Source organism: Peromyscus maniculatus, chromosome 7, assembly GCF_049852395.1.
Source record: "Peromyscus maniculatus bairdii isolate BWxNUB_F1_BW_parent chromosome 7, HU_Pman_BW_mat_3.1, whole genome shotgun sequence".
Lineage (NCBI taxonomy): Eukaryota > Metazoa > Chordata > Mammalia > Rodentia > Cricetidae > Peromyscus > Peromyscus maniculatus.
This window is the reverse complement of record NC_134858.1, coordinates 94431673-94451585: the sequence shown is the minus strand read 5'-3', so window position 1 is coordinate 94451585 and position 19913 is coordinate 94431673. Positions and strand designations below refer to the sequence as shown.

At 48.8% G+C, this 19913-nt stretch overlaps 1 protein-coding gene across 6 annotated transcripts in view; it reads left to right on the top strand.

Annotated features, from left to right (window-relative positions):
- Positions 1-19577, top strand: part of Pxylp1 (2-phosphoxylose phosphatase 1) — a 67325-nt gene extending 47748 nt beyond the window's left edge. For all 6 annotated transcript variants that reach the window (XM_006975160.4, XM_042281461.2, XM_042281462.2 and 3 more), the window contains 4 exons: positions 4800-4958; positions 5729-5855; positions 14131-14270; positions 17262-19577. In XM_006975160.4, the coding sequence (XP_006975222.2) occupies positions 4800-4958; positions 5729-5855; positions 14131-14270; positions 17262-18199 (1364 nt within the window). In that variant the 3' untranslated portion in view covers positions 18200-19577. The remainder of the gene's footprint in view (positions 1-4799; positions 4959-5728; positions 5856-14130; positions 14271-17261) is intronic.
- Positions 19578-19913: the final 336 nt, after the last annotated feature.

Here is a 19913-nt window from a genome sequence, read left to right as displayed (position 1 = left end):
GCCCTGTGGGACGTCTGCTTTGCTGCCCGTCTCCCCACAGTAAGTTAGCTCCAGGCACCTGAGCTGTGCACTGGCCTCTCTAACATCTACCAGCCGAGGAAAGACAAAGGCGCCAGCTACAGCCAAATTCTGAACTAGGGAATGGCCAACTCCAAAAGTTTTTTATTGTTGCTTTAGTAAAGGCTGTAAATATGTCCATGTATGTTAAGATCTAGTAATAAATGTTTGTTTTTATGTATATAGAATGCATGTAATATGTGACTACTATAAATCTATCTATGTTAAACTGACACAGATATTTCTAGGAAAACAAATAAAATGCTTGTCCACATTCGTTCCCTCCATTCCCCAGATGAAAGCCCATTGCGGCACATCCCCTGAGATGTTGCTGGGCTCTCACACAGGGAAGAAATGCCTGAATACTCCGTGTGATGGTTAATCTTGTCAACTTGATAGAATTTAAAGTCACCATGGGATCAAATCTCAGGGCATGTCTGTGAGGGGCTACTATCTAGACTAGGTTAATTGAGGTGTAATGACCCATCCTAAATGTAGGTGGTACCTAATTCCATGGTCTGGGGTCCTGGCAGAATAAAAGGCAGAGAGGGTGACAGGTGCAAGTATGTACTGTCCTCTGTTTCCGGACTGTGGATGCAATGTGGCCAGCTGGCCGCCTGCTCTTGCCAGCATACCTTCTCTGCCATGATGGAATGTGTCTCCTTTGACTGTAAGCCAAAAGAGATGTTTCTTTCAGATGTTATGCCATAGCCAAGAGATATGTAACTAAGACAGAAGATTGGTGCTGAGATGTGGGGTCATTGCTGGGATTAATCTGACCCTGTGGCCTTTGGAACTGCTTTGTGGAAGAGTCTGGGTTAGAAAAGTCCTTGAATACATAAGGGTTCTTGATGTGCCGTTCCGGTGAGAGCTTAAGACCGGATACTAAGAGTGGTGGCTTGGCTCATGAGGTTTCAGAGGGGAACGAAGATTCTGTGAGAAACCAGGGTAGGGGTCTTTGGGGGTGGTGTGTCTTAGTTACAGTTTCTGTTGCTGCGAAGAGACTCCATGACCATAGCAACTCTTATAAAGGAAAACATTTAATTGGCGCTGGCTTACAGTTTCAGACGTTTCATCTATTATCATCATGGCAGGAAGCATGGTAGCATGCAGGCAGACATGGTGCTGGAGAAGGAGCTGAGAGTTCTACATCTGGATCCGCAGGCAGCAGGAAATGACAGTGAACCACTGGCCAGACTTGAGCTTCTGAGACCTCAAAGACCACCCATCCACCCCCAATGACACACTTCCTCCAACAAGGCCACACTTCCCAATAGTGCCAGTCCCTATGAGCTTATGGGGCCATTTTAATTCAGACCACCACAGGGTCCATTCATGTTATATTCTGGCACAGAATCTGGCTGCCCTCTGCCGTGTCCTGAGACCTCTGGTAGAGCTGAATTTAAAAGTAACTTGTTTGACAGAAGAAATTTCAAGATGGGGTAGCAATCAGGCTATGTCCTGGTTATTGCACATTGCTTTTGTCCAGTTCGATGGTAAGGGAAATAATAAGTGGAGGGGAAAGAAGATGAAATGCGTGCCATTTGGCAGGGGAGGGAGTTGAAAGTTGTAGACAAGACAGGTGGTGAGAAGCAGCTCTAATTGTTAAGGGGATTATCATCTAAGAAGAGTGACCAATTGCTGTGACTGGGACAGCAGGGGAGGTGTCCTCAGGGCAAGGCTCCACCTTGTGCAAATGCAGATGCATTTGAAAGGAGAGAATTTACACTGAGAAGATGCTGAGGGGGTTCTCTGCTTCTCAGGCACCTGCCTAGGAAAATGTTTCCTGGGGAACCAATACACAGAGGCTGATGCGGCTGTAGTCCAGTGGGGCCAGGCTCCATCCTGAGCGGGCAGTGGAACTTGGCTGTGCTGTTGTATATTGTAATATGTAACTTTTTCTTTTATAGGCATGCACAGCTGAGAGATTGCCTTGAGTTCCGGGTGCTATGTGGACTTTGAACTTTCAAACAGTGTTGGAACTATTAAAGATTATGGGGACTTTGGAAGTTGGACTGAATGTATTTTGCATTATGAGATGCAGTGGGTCTATAGGGATAAGGAAGAGAGGTTTAGACTTAATAAAGAGGGTGTGTTTGGGTGTCAGGTTGACTAGGGGTAGAGGTGTAAGGGTTAATCTTGGTTGTCCATTTGATGGAATTTAGAATCACCATGGAAACAAATTTTGGGGATGTTTGTGAGGGATTATCTAAATGAGGTTAATTGGGGTGGGAAGAGCCACCCTAAATGTGGATAGACCTTTCTGTGGGCTGAGGTCCTGAGCCAAGTAAAAAGGAGAAAGCTAGGTGAGCACGTGCATGGCTCTCTGCTTCCTGACACTTGATTTGGAATGTGAGCTCTCTCCTCCTGACCTCTCTCCTCATCGTGTCTTCCATGATGGACTGATTCTCTTTAAACTGTGAGCCAAAGTAATCTGTTCTTGATGCTAGTTCATTTATAGGCTGTGTGTGTTTCCTTCCTTCATTCCTACCTTCCTTCCTTCCTTCCTTCCTTCCTCCCTCCCTCCCTCCCTCCCTCCCTTCCCTTCCCTTCCCTTCCCTTCCCTTCCCTTCCCTTCCCTTCCTTTCCCTTCCCCTTCCTTCCTTCCTTCCTTCCTTCCTTCCTTCCTTCCTTCCTTCCTTCCTTCCTTCCTTCCTTCCTTCTCTCTCTCTCTCTCTCTCTCTCTCTCTCTCTCTCTCTCTCTCTCTCTCTCTCTGTCTCTCTCCCCTCCAAAAGGGGATTGTATTATTGCCTAGTGACTTGATTTATCTTTGATTCTTTTGTGTTCTTTTAATTCAGATAGAATAGTTACTCTCTGGATATAGTATTCTCTTCATCCAATGATGAATTTTTAGATTGTTCTCTGGTTTTGTTGCCAGTGGCACTGCAGTGAATCTTTTTGAGTCTGGGGACAGATGCTTTTAGAACAGATTCCAAGGAATAGCATGGGGTCAAGGTCACTCTTTCTGGAAGGTTCCATTTTCTACCCTCATCTCTAGTGTGTGGAAGGGTCACCCCCTGCCAATGTTGGTGTTACTATTGAAGTGTGATTTTCCAACCTGGGGAAATGTATCTCATCAGTGGCTTTCTTTCTTTCTTTCTTTCTTTCTTTCTTTCTTTCTTTCTTTCTTTCTTTCTTTCTTTCTTTCTTTCTTTCTTTCTTTCTTCCTTCCTTCCTTCCTTCCTTCCTTCCTTCCTTCCTTCCTTTCTTTCTTTCTTTCTTTTTTTAAGATTTACTTATTTATTATGTATATAGTGTCAGAACATTTATCCCTGCAGGTCAGAAGAGGGCACCAGATCTCATTACAGATTGTTGTGAACCACCATGTGGGTGCTGGGAATTGAACTCGGGACCTCTGGAAGAACAGCTGGTGTTCTTAACCTCTGAGCCATCTCTCCAGCCCAAGTGGCTTTCTTTTGTATTCATGTTTTGCTGGCTGTTGGTTTTTGCACTTAGCCTGTTTGTATCCTTCACAGAACCTTCGGCTGTAGTGCCCTTCTGTACTTGGAGTATCAGTCACTTGTCTGTTATGTATGTTGCAAATGTCTTTCTGTAAGTGTATTCACTGTCTTTGTCTTTGCTAATAACATATGTTTGGCAAGGGGAAATTTTAGATATTTACGTAGAAGAAATTAGAGAATTTAAGCTAGTGGTTAGTCTCTGTTTCAGCTATTGTTTGGGTATGTGTGTCTACATAAATATAAGTAAATATGTTTTTATTATTTTTGTGGTGGTTGGTAAGCCTCTTAGAAGTCAACTAGACTTGCAGGCCCCCTCGCCTACAAGCATGCCCTTCACTAATAGATGAAAACATGACTGCTGCTGTGAAGCTGTGAAACGGCAGAAACATTGCCCCATCATGGAAGGACTGGGAACTACTCAGACAGGCTGTCCGTGGAAAGACAGACAGATGGCTGGGTAGCCCCAGCCTGCCATTCAAAGAACGGGGAGAGCCTCTCTAGCCCACAAGGAAGAGGATTATGGTTCCTCTGTCATCACCTTCACTGGTTCTGGCCATATGTCCACCCTGCCAAGGGACAGGAGTGCTGTCAGCTCAGCCAGTCGTCTCCCATGGGGCTTAGGGCTCACTGATAGAAAGATGGATGCCAGATAGACAATCCATTGCATATTACATGACCTGCGCTTGGTGGGGAGAGCCAGCCCAGGCAGACAAATGAGAACGAGTTTATTCACTGCACACGTGTGCCGTAGGCTCAGGCTCTCCTCTGTGAAGTAATCTCATGAGGACTGGTGAGCAGATTGCCGAGATAGGGCTCTAGGGACCACAGAGTGCGATCGGATGATATTAATCGAGGTCTCTCTCTCTCTCTCTCTCTCTCTCTCTCTCTCTCTCTCTCTCTCTCTCTCTCTCTCTCTCTCTCTCTCACACACACACACACACACACACACCTTTAGCACTTAACAGGCGCCAGTGGACAATGATTTCCCCCCTTGATACAGTTACAGGAGCTAGCTGAAAGCTTATTGAGAAGAGGGGCTGTGTCCTCAAGCACTTTTAGTTCCGGGAACTTGAGAATGGGGAGTAAGTTCTTCTCGCCTACACTGAGGGAGGTCTGTTATTCAGGAAGTCCCAGGTGCCCTTCTGGAGCAGGAGGCTGGCTTCTTGTTCCACTAAGGTCAGCCCTAACTGAAGGAGAGAATGCTTGCCGTGGCATTCAGCCCTCCTTGGGCCATGGCAGCTGACGCAGCATCCGCTTTATCTAGTCTTCTTTCCTTGCAGTCCACCTGATCCCAGTGTCCACAACCAAGAATGGAGGAAGCAGCAAGAGTCGGAAGAGGATCATGCCTGACCCAGTGACGGAGCCCCCCACGGTAGACCCCATTTATGAAGCTCTTCTGTACTGCAACATTCCGAGTGTGGCCGAGCGCAGCATGGAAGGTAGACCTGCTGTGGAAGCCTGGGCCTCTGTACCCAAGTAGACGTCCTGGGGACTAAGTTCTCTAAGCAGCATCATGCAGTTACAAGAAGCTGGCCAGCTTAGGCTGAAATCCTGCAGCAGCCACTATGCCGTGCCCAGGGACGGGCTCCTAGGTTTTAGCGTACTCTACTGAGTAGTGGAGGTGACTGGTCTCGGGTGAGATGTGGGCAAGGCAGATGGGTTGAAGCTGGCCTGTCCCCTTGGCGACTCAGCTTCTCAGTGTAAATCCACAATATACTTAGTATGTCCACAGGACCTAGCGTTGCCCTAAAGGAGTGTGAAATAGTGTCCCCATCAAGTTTCACTTCAAGTGTATCAAAGGGTGGTGTGGGATGCACGTATTTGTGTCCTGCTGTGTTTCCTGAGGTTTGAGAGCAGAAGTCTGTTGCTAGAATTTTTGTAGGCCTCCCCCAGTCTCTGTGTATGAGACATTAGTCGTCAGTCATGTGCACATCTCACCAGATCTCACCGGCCTTCAGCCGGTTACTTTGGGGGCTCTGGGGTATGTCAAGCCCTCTCATGAACCTCTCCCGTCTTTAAGGGTTTTTAGCTTCACCCGCCCACCCAGCACAGTAGCCCTTCCTCCAGTTCAGGCCCCTCAGAAGCAGTTCTGCCATTTCTGGGTTGCCTTAGATACCAGCTCCTCAGTCCCTGAGCCTGGGCATGAGCCACCCTTGCTAAAACACTGTTGTGTGTTGTGTGGTAACTGGAAGATGTGTCTCCCTCACAGGTCACGCTCCGCATCATTATAAGCTGGTCTCGGTTCACGTGTTCATTCGCCATGGGGACAGGTACCCACTGTATGCCATTCCCAAAACAAAGCGACCAGAAATTGACTGCACTCTAGTGGCCAGCAGGTAAATTGCACTTTTTATAAGAGTCAGGTTCGAGCACTCTGCTGTGTTCTGTACAGCAGAGCATTATGGGAGGGAGGAGTGAACTGTGCTTTGGTGAGTACGAACTGTTCAAAGTAGTCGCCATCTTGCATGTCATGCTGTTGTGTGACTCCTCTGGGAGACACGAACAAACCTCTGTTCAACCCAGACAGGGCACTGAGGACAGATTAAAAAAAAAAAAAAAGACTCCACCCAAATCCAGCTTTGTGAGCCAGTGATTTTATTGGGGTTACTTAGAGGATCACGGGTGATTCAAAGGCATCTACCTCACTGAAAAGCCCACCCACCCCAGCATGGGTGGCGACTCAGAAAGCTTCATTCCTGTGGCCCCCAGTACAACATGCAGACAGCTCCGACACACTTCCTCCCCCCTCGCCCCCCAGTGGTTATTTACTGCTGTTCAAACCTCAGGATGGGGCCTTGTGAGTCATGTCACTTTCTGAGTCTTAAGTTTGTATGCCTTGTAAGTTTCATTTGGCTTCCTGACTCTTCGGAGCCTCCCTCCTCCCTGCAGGAGGGAGTGTCTGAACTGGGGAGGGCACCCCAGGCACCTCAGAAAATACACTGAGCCCAGGTCGGTCTCTTGTGTTGGTCAGTTTAGGGAAGATAAGATATGGTGAGCACTGGGTTAGGAGTCATCCATCCCAGAACTGTTTCATGGAGGCGGCAGGCAAGTCCCTTAGTCTCCTGGGGCTCAGCCTCCCTCCCACCTCTGAAATGGAAAGGGTGATGCTCACCACGCAGGGGTGGGGTGAGGAGTGGGACGATTCACAGGAGGGAGTCCTCACAGCTGCGAAGGCCGTGAATGTAGGATAGGTAGTATGTCAGCCTCTTCATTTTTCACAGCATTAGAGACAGCGCTGTCATAGTTGAAAGCCCTTAGGATGAAAAATAATTGAACAGAGAATGGAAATTGCGTGTATGGAAATTAGCACAGTTAGCAATAAATGATGGCTTGGCCATAGCCAGTGTGTCTGGGGGCACATAGCGTCCATCCTTACTGAGACCAGGACACCTAGGGAAGTACCCAGTGGGGAAGACGCTATTTTGATGGAATGGTCCTGGGGTGCCAGCCTGCCTAGGCAGGACCAGTCCGGCGGCACCATGGATTGCTTCCTGCAGCCAGGGCTGTTCTCTGAAGACATGGATTTGGGGGGTTTCAGGTAACTCTAGATGTCCTGTCTCTTTATGGGCTGGAGTTTGGGGGATAAGAAGTATTTAGGTAGAAAGGCCGTGGGGGTTTGTGCATTCTTTTCTCTCAAGCTAGAGACCACGGTGCTGCAGTCTGGGGATCCGTGTCCTCTCTGCTGCGTTGAGTAAACAAGCTGTGTGCCTAGGGTCACCTGTTAGGGGACACTCCCCTTCCGGACTAAGCCCTCACTCAGCCTGGTGTTTAGACCTTCCACTAAGATTCTCTGCTCCCCAGCACCCTACTTCTTGTAGCCCCTACGCCCTTCATGGCTTGTGCTGGCTGGGCCTCCCTCCTGTACTTATCCCTCCCTGTTCATCCATCCCACCTCCACAGTGTCTTCAAGACCTCCTCAGAGGTTCCATTTTGAAAGAAAATGGCCCCCAAAGGGAGTGGCACTATTAGGAGGTGTGACCTTGTTGGAGGAAGTGTGTCACTGTGGGGGCGGGCTTTAAGGTCTCATATGTGCTCAAGCCACGCCCAGTATCTCAGTTCACTTCCTGTTGCTCCAGCCCCACATCTGTCTGCATGCCACCATGTCCCACCATGACGATAATGGACTGAACCTCTGAAACAGTAAGCCAGCACCTCAGTTAAATGCTTTCATTTGTAAGAGTTACCATGGTCATGGTGTCTCTTCATGGCAATAAAACCCTAACTAAGACTAAGACATCCTTCTTCCAGGAAGCACACCCCCCCCCCCCGTCCTATGTGTGGAACACTGGGGTGGGTCTGTGGCTGTATGGGGACCTGGCAGTGCCCAGCTCTCACTGCAGAGGGCTGGGGGCATACAGGGAAGGTGTCAGAACAGGCAAGGGACGTCGAGTTTAGAAGCCATCCCCGCTGGCTTAGGGCTGGGCAGTGATGGAGCCTGCTTGTTAACGCCGCGCTTTAACCCTGTGGGCCGCAGAGCAGGGAAGGCAACTCAGAGGAATCCCTCTGTCCCGTTGGGTTCGGGAGGGTGGTGTGGTGTTTACAGCTGGTGCAGCTCTGCTCTCATGGACCCGCTGGATGCCAGCCCTTGGAACAGCCCGGGGACAGGTGGGCCGCTGGGCCTCTGCGCTAGGTGGGTTCAGCAGAGGCTCGGGGCTTTGTGGACGGTCACATGCTTCAGCTCAGACCAGTTGACTAGAAAGTCACTATGGCTGTCCCCAAAGAAGGGGCCTGTTACCAGCACCCCCTGGGGCCACCCTGCAGCTTGTCCCTAAGAGGGTTTGACTCTGCCATCCCTAGGCCTGACTGCTCCCAAATCACCGAGCCCAGCCCACAGCCCGTCCGATGACAGCTTTTGGCCTTGGTAGCTGCAGAATAAATTCATAACCTCTGTGGGGGATCACAGGACACATTGCCAGTTGTATGTTCCTGTCACCAGCCTCTGGGTGACAGATTTGAGCCTTGACCGTTGTATCCCTTTGCGACCTGTTTGGCATTGGGCAGATCACTTTCCCACTCACGGCACTCCATCCTGGGACAAGGGACAGTCCTCCCTTCCTTTATCAACCTTACGTGTCTAAATAAAGCCACGCCCAGTGGCCTCGTCCACACAGAAGCTCCATCCACGGAGACATGGCATTGCCTCCAGAGCCGTTTCAGTCCCCGGGAGCTGCCGCCATGCAGCCTCCTCCCTTCTCCTGGTGTTCATCTGCCCGCTGTCCTAAGTCCTTTATGGAAGAGGCACAGTGCATGTTTAGCTAGAGCGGCCCTCCTCCTCATCTGACCTCCCCTCCGACTCAGCCGCCTCTAGTTCAGAAGTCTAGCCACAGCAAGTGGAAAACTCCATGCACGTAATTGCAGCGTGTTGTGGAACGTGCTCTGTCTTCTCATTGGGCATGCAATCCCTCACCATGCCTGGCTTAGAAATGAAGCCTTGTTGTGGCTGTTGTTTGCACAGGAAAGAGCACCAGAGAGGCAGGGGTCCGGGCTATCTGTGGCTACCAGCACCTCCCTCAGATAAAAGGAGTCACCACTGCACTTAACGTGGTTTAATTAATCCCATCTTTAAACACAGCAAGAGTTGGCTTATCACTGCAAACGTGTGCTTAGAGGAGGAGTGAGCAGGCGTGCAGTGTGTGGACCTGCTCTGGGCCCCAGCAGTGTGGACTGCCTTCCCAGCTGCTGCTTTGGCCGATAAGTTGGTAATTTGGTGGTTTCCCACTAGGCAGTAGGCCTGGAAGGTACCCATTACTCTGGTCCATCGTAGGGGATGTCACTGGATGGCAGAAGTGACAGAGTGAGTGAGTGGCTGAGGTATCACAGCAGGTGGGCTGTCCTGCCCTCAGGGAGCCACTTACATCTGGGATGCCAGGTCTCATCTGGTGCTGGGTCAGTCCTCAGCAAGTGCAAGCCAGCACAGGTGACCATTTTAGCAGAGAAGAAGGAAAACTAGAATGGAAGAGGCTTTGTTTGAGCAATGCAACTCAGCTTAGGGTGGTGTCTTAGTTAGGGTTTCTATTGCTGTGTGGTGTGAAGAGACACCATGACCACAGCAGCTCTTCATCAGGAAAACATTTAACTGGGGCTGGCTTACAAGTTCAGAGGTTTAGTCTATTATCATCATGGTGTGCATGGCAGCATGCAGGCAGACATGGTGCTGGAGAAGGAGCCAAGAGTTCTACATCTGGATCAGCAGGCAACAGGAAGAAAGAGTGAGCCACTAGGCCTGGCTTGAGCTTCTGAAACCTCAAAGCCCTCCTCCAGTGACTCACTTCCTCCAACAAGGCCACACCTACTCCAACAAGGCCACACCTACTCCAACAAGGCCATACCTCCTACTAGACCCACTCCTCTGGGTCTGTGGGGGCCATTTTCATTCAGACTACCACAAGTAGGGAAGAGATGAGAAGGGAAGCCACTCTCCTCACCCTTGGGTGTACTGCTTCCAGCTTACTTTCCCTGCTTGGGCACACTGCTGCCCGACTGTCTCCTCTCTCCCGGAGACGCTTACACAGACAGCCTTATAGCCATTTCCCATTGGCTCAGTCGTCACCTCTGTAAGTTCTGCTCAAAACACTTAAAATGGCAGGGTGCTCCTCCCCCTCTCTGGCCTCCTCTCCTACCTTCTTTTGCCATAGCATCTGATATTCCCATTCAGTGTGTGTGTGTGTGTGTGTGTGTGTGTGTGTGTGTGTGTGTGTGTGTGTGTGTGTATCCCTGTTACCACCCAAGTACCAAGGACAAGTATTTGTTATTAAATGAGAACTTGGCAGAGAATGGCATCAGAGATGGAGGGGTGACCATGGAGAAGGTCAGGCGGGATGGGTGGGCTACATGACGGGTTAGGTGGGATGATAAAGAGGAGGCACATCACTGATGGTGCTGACCCTCCCAGGAGCCAAGGACGCTGGAGAGAAGTTATGGCCCTGGCTCCAGCATTGCCTCTGAGCTTCCCCCAGATGCACAGAGGAATGTCTGCTGGGCAGGGCTGTCTGGTTTGGGCTTGGGGCATTGGCATGCTGGTTTATTTGAGCATCTTTAGCATGTGGGCAGCAGATGAGACTAGAATGGGCTCAGGCTGAACCTGTGGCATGAGGAAAGCAGACAGTTGGTCATATCAAGTTACACAGGAAGACCCAGAAAAGTGCCCCGAAGAAAGTACACCGGGCTTATCTTTTTATAAGCTTGTTTTGTTGACATTGGAAACCATTCATTCTTTAGTAGGCTTACATTTTTAGATGGGGTATGAATTCCTTCTGGTTCCCAGCCAGGTGAGCGTTTCAAATGATGCTGTCTAATAGTAGCGTTGGTGTCTTGGCTTAGGTAACCATGCCCGCAGAACCCAGATCACAGCTGAAACAGTCTGTTTTCTCTTGTGTGTGGTTGACCACAGGATTCTGCCTTGAGCACTGTAGGACAAGTATACTTGAACGGTGCATATAAACGTGTATAAGAAAAGAGTAAGAACTTGAAGTAATATTTTTTATTGTCTCAGTTGTCAGCACGAAAGCAGATTCCCAAGGAGGCCACCATCATATGAGTTATGCTGAGGAGAAATACATCCTCGGGTAGTCAGGGCAAGTCCAGGCATTGTAACGGAGAGACTCAAAGGTGCCTCACCCTAAACATCTACCTCTTCCTTATGTGAAGGTAGACTCCCGACACCCAGCCCCATCTAGCCATTCCAGGGGAGGTTCCTTCTAGGTTGTTGCTTCTTCTACTCTCTAGATGTCTCCATAGCTAACCCGGGCTGCTGCTGTATCTAATCAGCTGCCAGAGGAAAGAACCGAGCAGGAAGGTGCTGAAACCTGGGAGTGGATGCTGAACAAGTTTCCAGGAAGAAATAATAGGGGCTGGAGAGATGGCTCAGAGGTTAAAAACACTGGCTGAGCCGGGCGGTGGTGGCGCATGCCTTTAATCCCAGCACTTGGGAGGCAGAGGCAGTCAGATTTCTGTGAGTTCGAGGCCAGCCTGGTCTCCAAAGCGAGTTCCAGGAAAGGCGCAAAGCTACACAGAGAAACCCTGTCTCAAAAAACAAAAAACAAACAAACAAACAAACAAACAAAAAAAAACACTGGCTGTTCTTCAAGAGGTCCTGAGTTCAATTCCCAGCAACCACATGATGGCTCACAGCCATCTATAATGAGATCTGGTGCCCTCTCCTGGTGTTCAGCCATACATGGAGGCAGAATGTTGTATACATAATAAATAAATAAATCTTTAAAAAAGATAATAAAAAATAAAAAAGAAGAAATAATGGAATTTGATGTGTAACTATAGCCTCACCTCACACCAGCCTTTGTTTTTAATATTCCCATATTTTAATATTTTAATAACTGCTATGGTGACATAATATTCATTATTCTGGGTTAAGGAAGATGTGGGCATGGTATTTTCACAATACATCTAAGAAGGGAACATGTCACAGTTGAATTCATTCCCACATGTCTTTGGAGCATCTACCAGATAAACTCCGGGCTATAGGGATGAAGCTAGGGATGAGGCATGCAGGCCTGAGCAGTGGGATTCAGGTCAGGTCCCAAAGACTCAGCTACCTAGTCCTCCTACTATGGAAAAGATACAGCCATTAGTTATCTGTCCTGTAAATGTTTTTCTTCCATGAATCTTCATTTTTATTTTCTGTGAAAAAAGTTGTAACGAAGGGGCTGGGGTGTGATTTGGTGGTAGAGCCAGCATGGGCGACGTGTTTAGCATAGTCAGGGCTCAGGGTGCAATTTCCAATGCTGCAACCTAGGGGGAATAAAAGGAAGTTGTAGTGAATACCATTAGATAGCACAGCGTCATTAAACAGTCAGATGCCCCGGGAACTGGAACATCTCAGCAAACACATTCAGTAGTGAAAATCCATTTCTAAAATTGGCAGCCAAGTGTTTTCAGAGCCTCAGAAGTCACCAACCTGAAATAATGGCCCAGGACAGGAGACTTGAGCCGCGTTGATGGATAGCCGTTGTTGATGTGGATTCGTGTTGACAGCCGTGTTGTGGGTCTGGACATTTTATTTCCTAGTTTATAAACATTTATGTGCTCAGCCTCAGGCAGAATAAAATATGCTCTGTTTTACGAGAGACAATTCCCTGCAGCTCTCCCGGGGCTCTGTTAGACTCCACTGCATGTCTAGATTAGCAAACTCGAATTTTAAAACATTGTTTTTAAAAGATGGATTATTTTTTTCAGCTTTCTGCTTTTGAACGATGTAAATCCATCTTGGCATCCGTTTTTAAAATATTTCCAAAGTTAATTGGGCTTTCAGACAACGGGGGTTGGCTGTGAGAACAGTTTATCTGCTGCCTTCATGCCAGTTGGCATGCAGTTTTCTTGCCAGTGGCCCTGTCTGTCCATGTCTGTGCAGCTGGAAAATGTAGACACACTCGTGGGCCGTTTTACTATTCAGAGAAAAGGTGTGTGTATTCACAGGTCATTAAGTTATACAGAGAAAAGGTGTGCTACTGATAGGTCCTATCATTATCTAGGAAAATGGTCTATTAGTGATGGGATATATAAAGTGTGCTTGTCTTTACCATACATGAGAGAAGCAGACAGATACCCTCAGATCTCATCAGCTTTGCTAGGCATTTATTACCACCTCACATTCAGTGAGATATTTTACGTGCAAAATGCATAGTGATCTGTAAAGGGCTGTAGAGATAGGCATTGGTTATCTTGTTCAGTTAATGGTTTTCTAAGAGATTTTTCCAGAGGTTAGAAGCAGTAAAGATTAGGCACATCTCCCAGGAGGATATATAAAAGGGGGTGGAGATGGGAAAGAAGGAGTGTGTTGTCTGCTGGGGGAAAGGAAGGTGGCCGGCTCTGTGTGGCCAGAGCACCATGGCAGAAGGAAGGGGGTCTCTGTGAGGGCGCCCAAAGCGAAGTGACCAGCAGTGCACAGTCCTTCCCAGAAGGTGGCGACATGAAAAGGCTAAACTGAGGAAGGCCAGTAAGGGTCCCACAGCCGTCCAGGCAAGGCCGTCTAAGGTCAGAACCCTGGGAGTGGCTGTGTGAGGATGGAGAAAAGATAAAGAAACAGTAGAAGGGGAAGCTACAAGACTGGGCACGTGTCAGGGTAGGAAAGGAAGAAACCAGGGCAGCTTCTGGGTCATGTGACCCAGAACAATGGGATGTGGGGCATGCTGGTGGAGGGCAACGCCAAATCCCAGGGAGTTGTATTCAGCAGAGGTTGGGGACTCAAGCTGACCTCCATTGTGTCGATAGGTACCCATGGTCAAGTCAGAATGAAATTGTAACCTTTAGGGAAAAAAAGTCTTTTCCTTTATTTTTATTTATTTTGGGTATTCTGCGTGCGTGTATGCCTGTGCGCCATAGAGCCCAGAAGAGGTCATGGATCCCCTGGGACTGGAGTCACAGATGATTGTGAGCTGCCACATGGGTGCTGGCAATCAAACCCAGATCCTCTGGAAGAGCAGCCACTACGCTTACCCACTGAACCATGTGTCTGGCCCTGAAACTGGAACTTTAAAGTTCCTGAGCCCCGGAACCTGTTCCTGTGGACAGTGGAGGCCATGACACACACGGGTTATACATGTTGAAGCTTCGGAGTGTTCTAACCACTGCTTCTCTGTGTTGTCATCCCTTTAGGAAACCCTATCACCCTAAACTGGAAGCTTTCGTTAGTCACATGTCAAAAGGATCCGGAGCCTCTTTTGAAAGCCCCTTAAATTCCCTGCCTCTTTACCCTAACCATCCTCTGTGTGAGATGGGAGAGCTCACGCAGACAGGTAAGTGCACCACCTGGTCACTGTCTCCCCCACCCCTACCCCTCTGTTTGTTCGTGAACATTAGGAGAGGATAAGTAACGTGTGGTGGACACAGGGAAGACAGGCACATTACCAGTTAGCCGTGTAGGGGCCTGGCAACCCCCAGATGGATAAAAGTCGTGAGTAGGTGGGAAGCTTTTCCAGGGCTGGTAGTCCTGGGCCCTCAGTGCCCAGAGCCCATGGACTGGTGTGGCAAACACAGCTGTTTTTATCCCAAAGCCTTAAAAACTAAGAACGTACTGCGGTGGGCTTAATCTCTCACTGTCCCAGCGCTTGGCGGGCACTGTAGTCCTCGGCTTCCAGCAGCAGCAGCAGCAGCAGCAGCAGCAGCAGCAGACAGACAGAGCAGCTGCAAATAATGTCTTCCAGTGTTAGAACCCACAAACCACTTGGGGTGCTAGGACTCCCGCCCTACAGTGACAGTGTTACAGCCGTCATGCCTGGGGTGTCTGAAACCCTAGGCCCTTAAGCTTTGGCGGCTCCCTGAAACTTCCCATCAGCCTCCGCCCACGGTTCCTAGCCCATGGCTCTCACAGTCTGCCTCTTTAGCCCTCCACCCTCTCTTACCTGCTCCCTGTTCCTCGGCTGTTGTCCCTCAGCTGCCACCTCGGCCACTGCTGCTGCTCCTTCTGCACCACTAAAGTCCAAGTAGACGTGGGAAGACTGTTGAGAGGCATTTGCCTCAGCCTAATGTTGCAGCACAAAGGGGCCGCCCCAGCTGACTAGAAAATCAAGCTGAACAGCCAGCAAAGGGGTATGGCAATGCACTAATTCTAGCCCCACCCCCTCCCCAAACACACAAATAAGGACTATTTGCACCAGTCACAGGCCTTCTCCTGAGCCACCGAGAAAAGCCCCTCTCCCCTGAGAAAATGGCTGCGGGGTTGTCTTGCTTAGAATACTGCTTTCCAAGGCTGGAGCAGACTGTCCTCAGGCTGTGTTTGTAGTGGTCCTCTGAAGCCGCTGGAGTGTCTTCAGGGCGACTGTACAGTGTCCAAAGCAGCCAGGCTGCCATGAGGGCCATCTGGCCAGTCACTGGGAAGGGGGTGCTTGGCTGGCAGTTCCCTGCTCAAGGCTGCCAGGCACAGAGGAAGAGCCTATCAGACAGCCTGGTCCCGATTTGTAATCATTCACAGAGAGCATTAAAATAATGTTTAGAACAAACTTAATAAAAACTTAACAAAAACTCAACACAGAACTAAACAATTTTAACAGCATTTGATGCATTTAACATTGCACAATAATGCTGGAACTTCAGTGCCTGAGGGAGAGGTCAGTCCTCTGCTCTATCTCCTATGGGCTGACACCTCAAGGAACTCAGAGTCCCTAAGGCATCTAATGAAACATCTGCTTTCTTCAAATTAGAAATAACTTTACAGGCTAGATGGCTGTCAGGGTGAGTGGGTCCACTGCCAACCCTGGTGGCTTGCCTTCAGTCCCTGGGTCCCCCATGGTGGAAGGAAGAGGACCAGCTCCTGCAGGCTGTCTTCTGACCTCCATGCGCACACTGTGGCTGGTGCACGTGCGCACACATGTGCACACAAAATAAAAAAGAAAGTAAGCTTTCTTGCTACAGAAGCATCCATGTTCATGAGTATAAATTATAAAAGACTGTAAATCGGAAGAAAGTACCACAGTCCTGCCTAAGAAACAGACTAGGGCCGGGGTGGTGGCTCACAGGTTAAGAGCACTGACTGCTCTTGCAGGGGACCTAGGTTCAGTTTCCAGAACCCACATGCAGGCTCCCAACCATCTACCACTCCAGTTCCAGGGGATCCGACACGTTCTTCTGACTCCCTTTGACATCAGTCACACAAACGGTGCACATACATACATGCAGGTAAATACGAACATATAAAATAGGAATAATTTTTTTGAAAAAAAGTATTTAAAAAGAAGCAGACCCTGAACGCTAACCTCTCCTTCCGTGCACATGTGGTGGTATGTTAGTGAATCCACGCTTCCCTGCCCATCATTGCATAGGACTGTATCGGGAGGTAGACAAGATAGCCCATCAGGTAAAAGTGCCTGCCCCGTCTGGGGATGGAACTCTCCAAACTGTTTGGACACCTGAACAAAAATGACATAACTGGTCACACTGCCTGTGGGTCGCTCACGTCCTCAAAGGATTCCCACCCCCTGCTGAGATGGCGTTTCCCTCAAGCTGGAGGGCGAGCCTGCTTTTTTTCTTTTGAGTTTCCCTTTCCTGCTTACAGATAAAGCTTTCTCATTTCTTAAAAAAATTCGCTCATTGTTGTCCTCCAGTGGTCCAAAGCCAAGGCAGTATTAAAGGGAATGTAGGTCTTGCTTCTACCCACTTCCCACCCGTCTCCCTTCTGTGCCCTCCTCTGGAAGCAATCCCCACTGGCTTCTCCTACGTTCATCCAAAGCTGCTTTATGCACAATGCAAGCAACTGTGAATGCACATTCTTGCTTTTCCTTCTTTTTCATTTAAAAGGAGCACAATAAACATACTGTCTTCCTTTTGCTCCTTAAACTACTGTCTGGATATCTGAAATTGCAGAGAATGAGCTAGTTAGATGAGCCCGGAAAGTCCCTGCAGGGCCAGACAGAACGTGGCAGAGGTTAACAGAAGGCCTTCGGTTGGGCATTATAATGGAAACAGCGTCAAGGAGAGAGTGTCTCAACAGTAAGTAGATGGGAAGCCTGAGGACTTCTGTGTCCCTGGGCAGTATGCATCCACCTGCCCTTGGGTACATGCAAATGACAGGCTGTGGATAGGGAGGCTTGTGACAAAGGCTGTCCTCCACACCCCACCCCTACACTAGCTGACACAAACCTGTTCTCATAACTTCTCCTTCCCTGGGGGGAAGCAGGCCTCATCCCCTTAACTTGCACTGCTCCCCAGCACACCAGAGATGGGTGCTGGTCCTTCTTGGCCCTTTGGCTAACCTCGTAGTAAGAAGGATTCTGTGTCCCCCGGTGTTGTAGGAATCGTGCAGCATTTGCAGAATGGCCAGCTGCTGAGGGACATCTACCTGAGGAAACACAAGCTTCTGCCCAACGACTGGTCCTCAGAGCAGCTTTACCTAGAGACCACTGGGAAGAGCCGCACCCTCCAGAGCGGGCTAGCCTTGCTCTACGGCTTCCTCCCAGACTTTGACTGGAAGAAGGTTTATTTCAAGCACCAGCCAAGTGCCCTGTTCTGTTCTGGAAGCTGCTACTGCCCACTGAGAAACCAGTATCTGGAGAAGGAGCAGCGACGGCAGTACCTCCTACGTCTGAAGAACAGTGAGCTAGAGAGGACCTACGGGGAGATGGCCAAGATTGTGGACATCCCCACCAAGCAGCTCCGGGCGGCCAACCCCATTGACTCCATGCTCTGCCACTTCTGCCACAACGTCAGCTTCCCCTGCAGCAGAAGCGGCTGCCTCGGCATGGAGCACTTCAAGGTGATCAAGACGCACCAGATAGAGGATGAGCGCGAGAGGCATGAGAAGCCCCTGTACTTTGGGTATTCGCTACTCGGGGCACACCCCATCCTGAATCAGACGGTCAACCGGATGCAGCGTGCTGCTGCAGGCTGGAAGGACGAGCTGTTCACGCTCTATTCCGCTCACGACGTCACTCTGTCCCCAGTCCTCAGTGCCTTGGGGCTTTTGGAAGCCAGGTTCCCAAGGTTCGCCGCCAGGCTGATCTTTGAGCTCTGGCAAGACCGTCAAAAGCCCAGTGAACATTCTGTCCGGATTCTTTATAATGGGGCTGACGTCACCTTCCACACCTCCTTCTGCCACGACTTCCACAAGCATTCTCCCAAACCCATGTGTCCTCTTGAGAACTTGGTTCGCTTTGTCAAGAGGGATATGTTTGTAGCCCTGGATGGCAGTAGCACTAATTATTACGACGCGTGTCATGGGGAAGGGGCCTAAAAGGTGTTTAGCACAGCGCTGTTTTCTTGCTGGTTCTGTCTGTTGCTAAATCATGGTGTGGAATTCTAATGGCTGCAGATTAAGTCGGGCGATCATGCCCGTGGTTTCGGACAAACAGGAAGCACACAACAGTTTGTTACTTGGTACAAAATAGCCAGTTCACAGAGAAAAAAAAAAAAAAAGGTCCATTATTATAGCTGTGTGCATCTTAGAATGCCAGCGCCAGATTCAGTACTCAAAGTTGCCAATCCAAGCTTATGTATGTTTGGGCCTGCCATGGAACCAGCAAAGCCCTGCCAACATTTTCTTAATCCCGGAATATTTACCTTACCTTGTTGAGTGGAGGTTTTCCCAAAGTGATGAGTTCAAAGCAGGGTTGGCAGCCTTTCTGTGAAGGGACCAGAAGGTCAGTATCTTAGACTCTGCAGACCTAAAGGCCACACGGCGTCTCTGTCACATCTTCACAGCTGTGCTCTGGTGACGTGGCGACACATAAACTGTGACTGTGTTCCACAGACCAAACTAAGTAGGTGGCAGCCCACTCTGGCTCACGGGCTGTGTTTGCTGACCCCTGATCTTTAGAAACAGCCTGTTCCCGCTGCCCTTCCGGCACTTTGAGAGCCAGCTCAATGCCAAGTTCTTGAGCACGTCCTTCGGTAGCTTCTGCAAGAAACACAGAGTGGAGTCTCTGTCTGACGTGGTGACAGACTCACGGGGAAATAAACATCGGGTCATAAGGCTCCTAGGAAACGGTTACAATACTTGACACTCATGATCATGGCACAAAATAGCTTTAAGTGTGTTCTAGATGTTTGTCTGCTGTGGGCTGTTGGCTTCGTATGCTGGGATTTTTGTATTCCACTTCGTATTTTTATAGTCTAGGAAAATATTTTCTGAGACCAGTTTTAGATGTGTCCTTCTCCCTATGGAAATATCCGATTCGCTGCACCTGCTTGGTGGTTGAAAGGAGGCCAAACACTGAATTGGGACACTATTGGAGAAATTATTTTTTCTCCCCCTCCAAAAATAAATCCTAATGACTCATTCCTTTGACAAGCTGTAGAATCGGGTCCATTTCTAGACCATTTTCATCAATTTGAAATGCCAAATTCCAACTGATTTTTAAAGAGGTTTCTAGGGGAAAAAAAAAAACTTTGTTACTTGGTAGTTAAGTAATCTTTCTAGAGTATTTTCTACATCAAGCACGATTACAACTGAGTCCGCGATTTCTAGGATAAGGGTGCTAGTGCGTTCCAAGACCTGGCCCCGCACGTGGGATTCTCCAGCATCTGGCATTCCTGCCCCTCTCTTCCTTTTTCTCTGTTGTTGCATTTGAAAATGTTTTGTTTGTAGAAATAAAAATTTTGGAGAATTCTTAGCCTGTACAACTCACGGTGTGTATCTGTGAGTCACTCGAGTTCTTTACAAGAGAGAAACAGTGTTTCTACTTTTTACTTTATTTAGTGCTGGAAAGTGTGAGCTCATTTTTTTTCTCCTCTCTTTCTCTTATTTAAAGCCTGTTCGGGTTTCTTTTCCCCACTCACAAGCTGTCGGATTTAGAACTGCTAAACACAGCTTGAAGATTTAAAAATGGAAGAGGGAATTTTAAAAACATCAATTCATGGTATCTGTTGGTCAGGTGTTCGGTATAAGAACCAACATCAAAATATATAGGTGAAGGTTTTACCTCCTAAGACATGGGCAATGCAAGGAC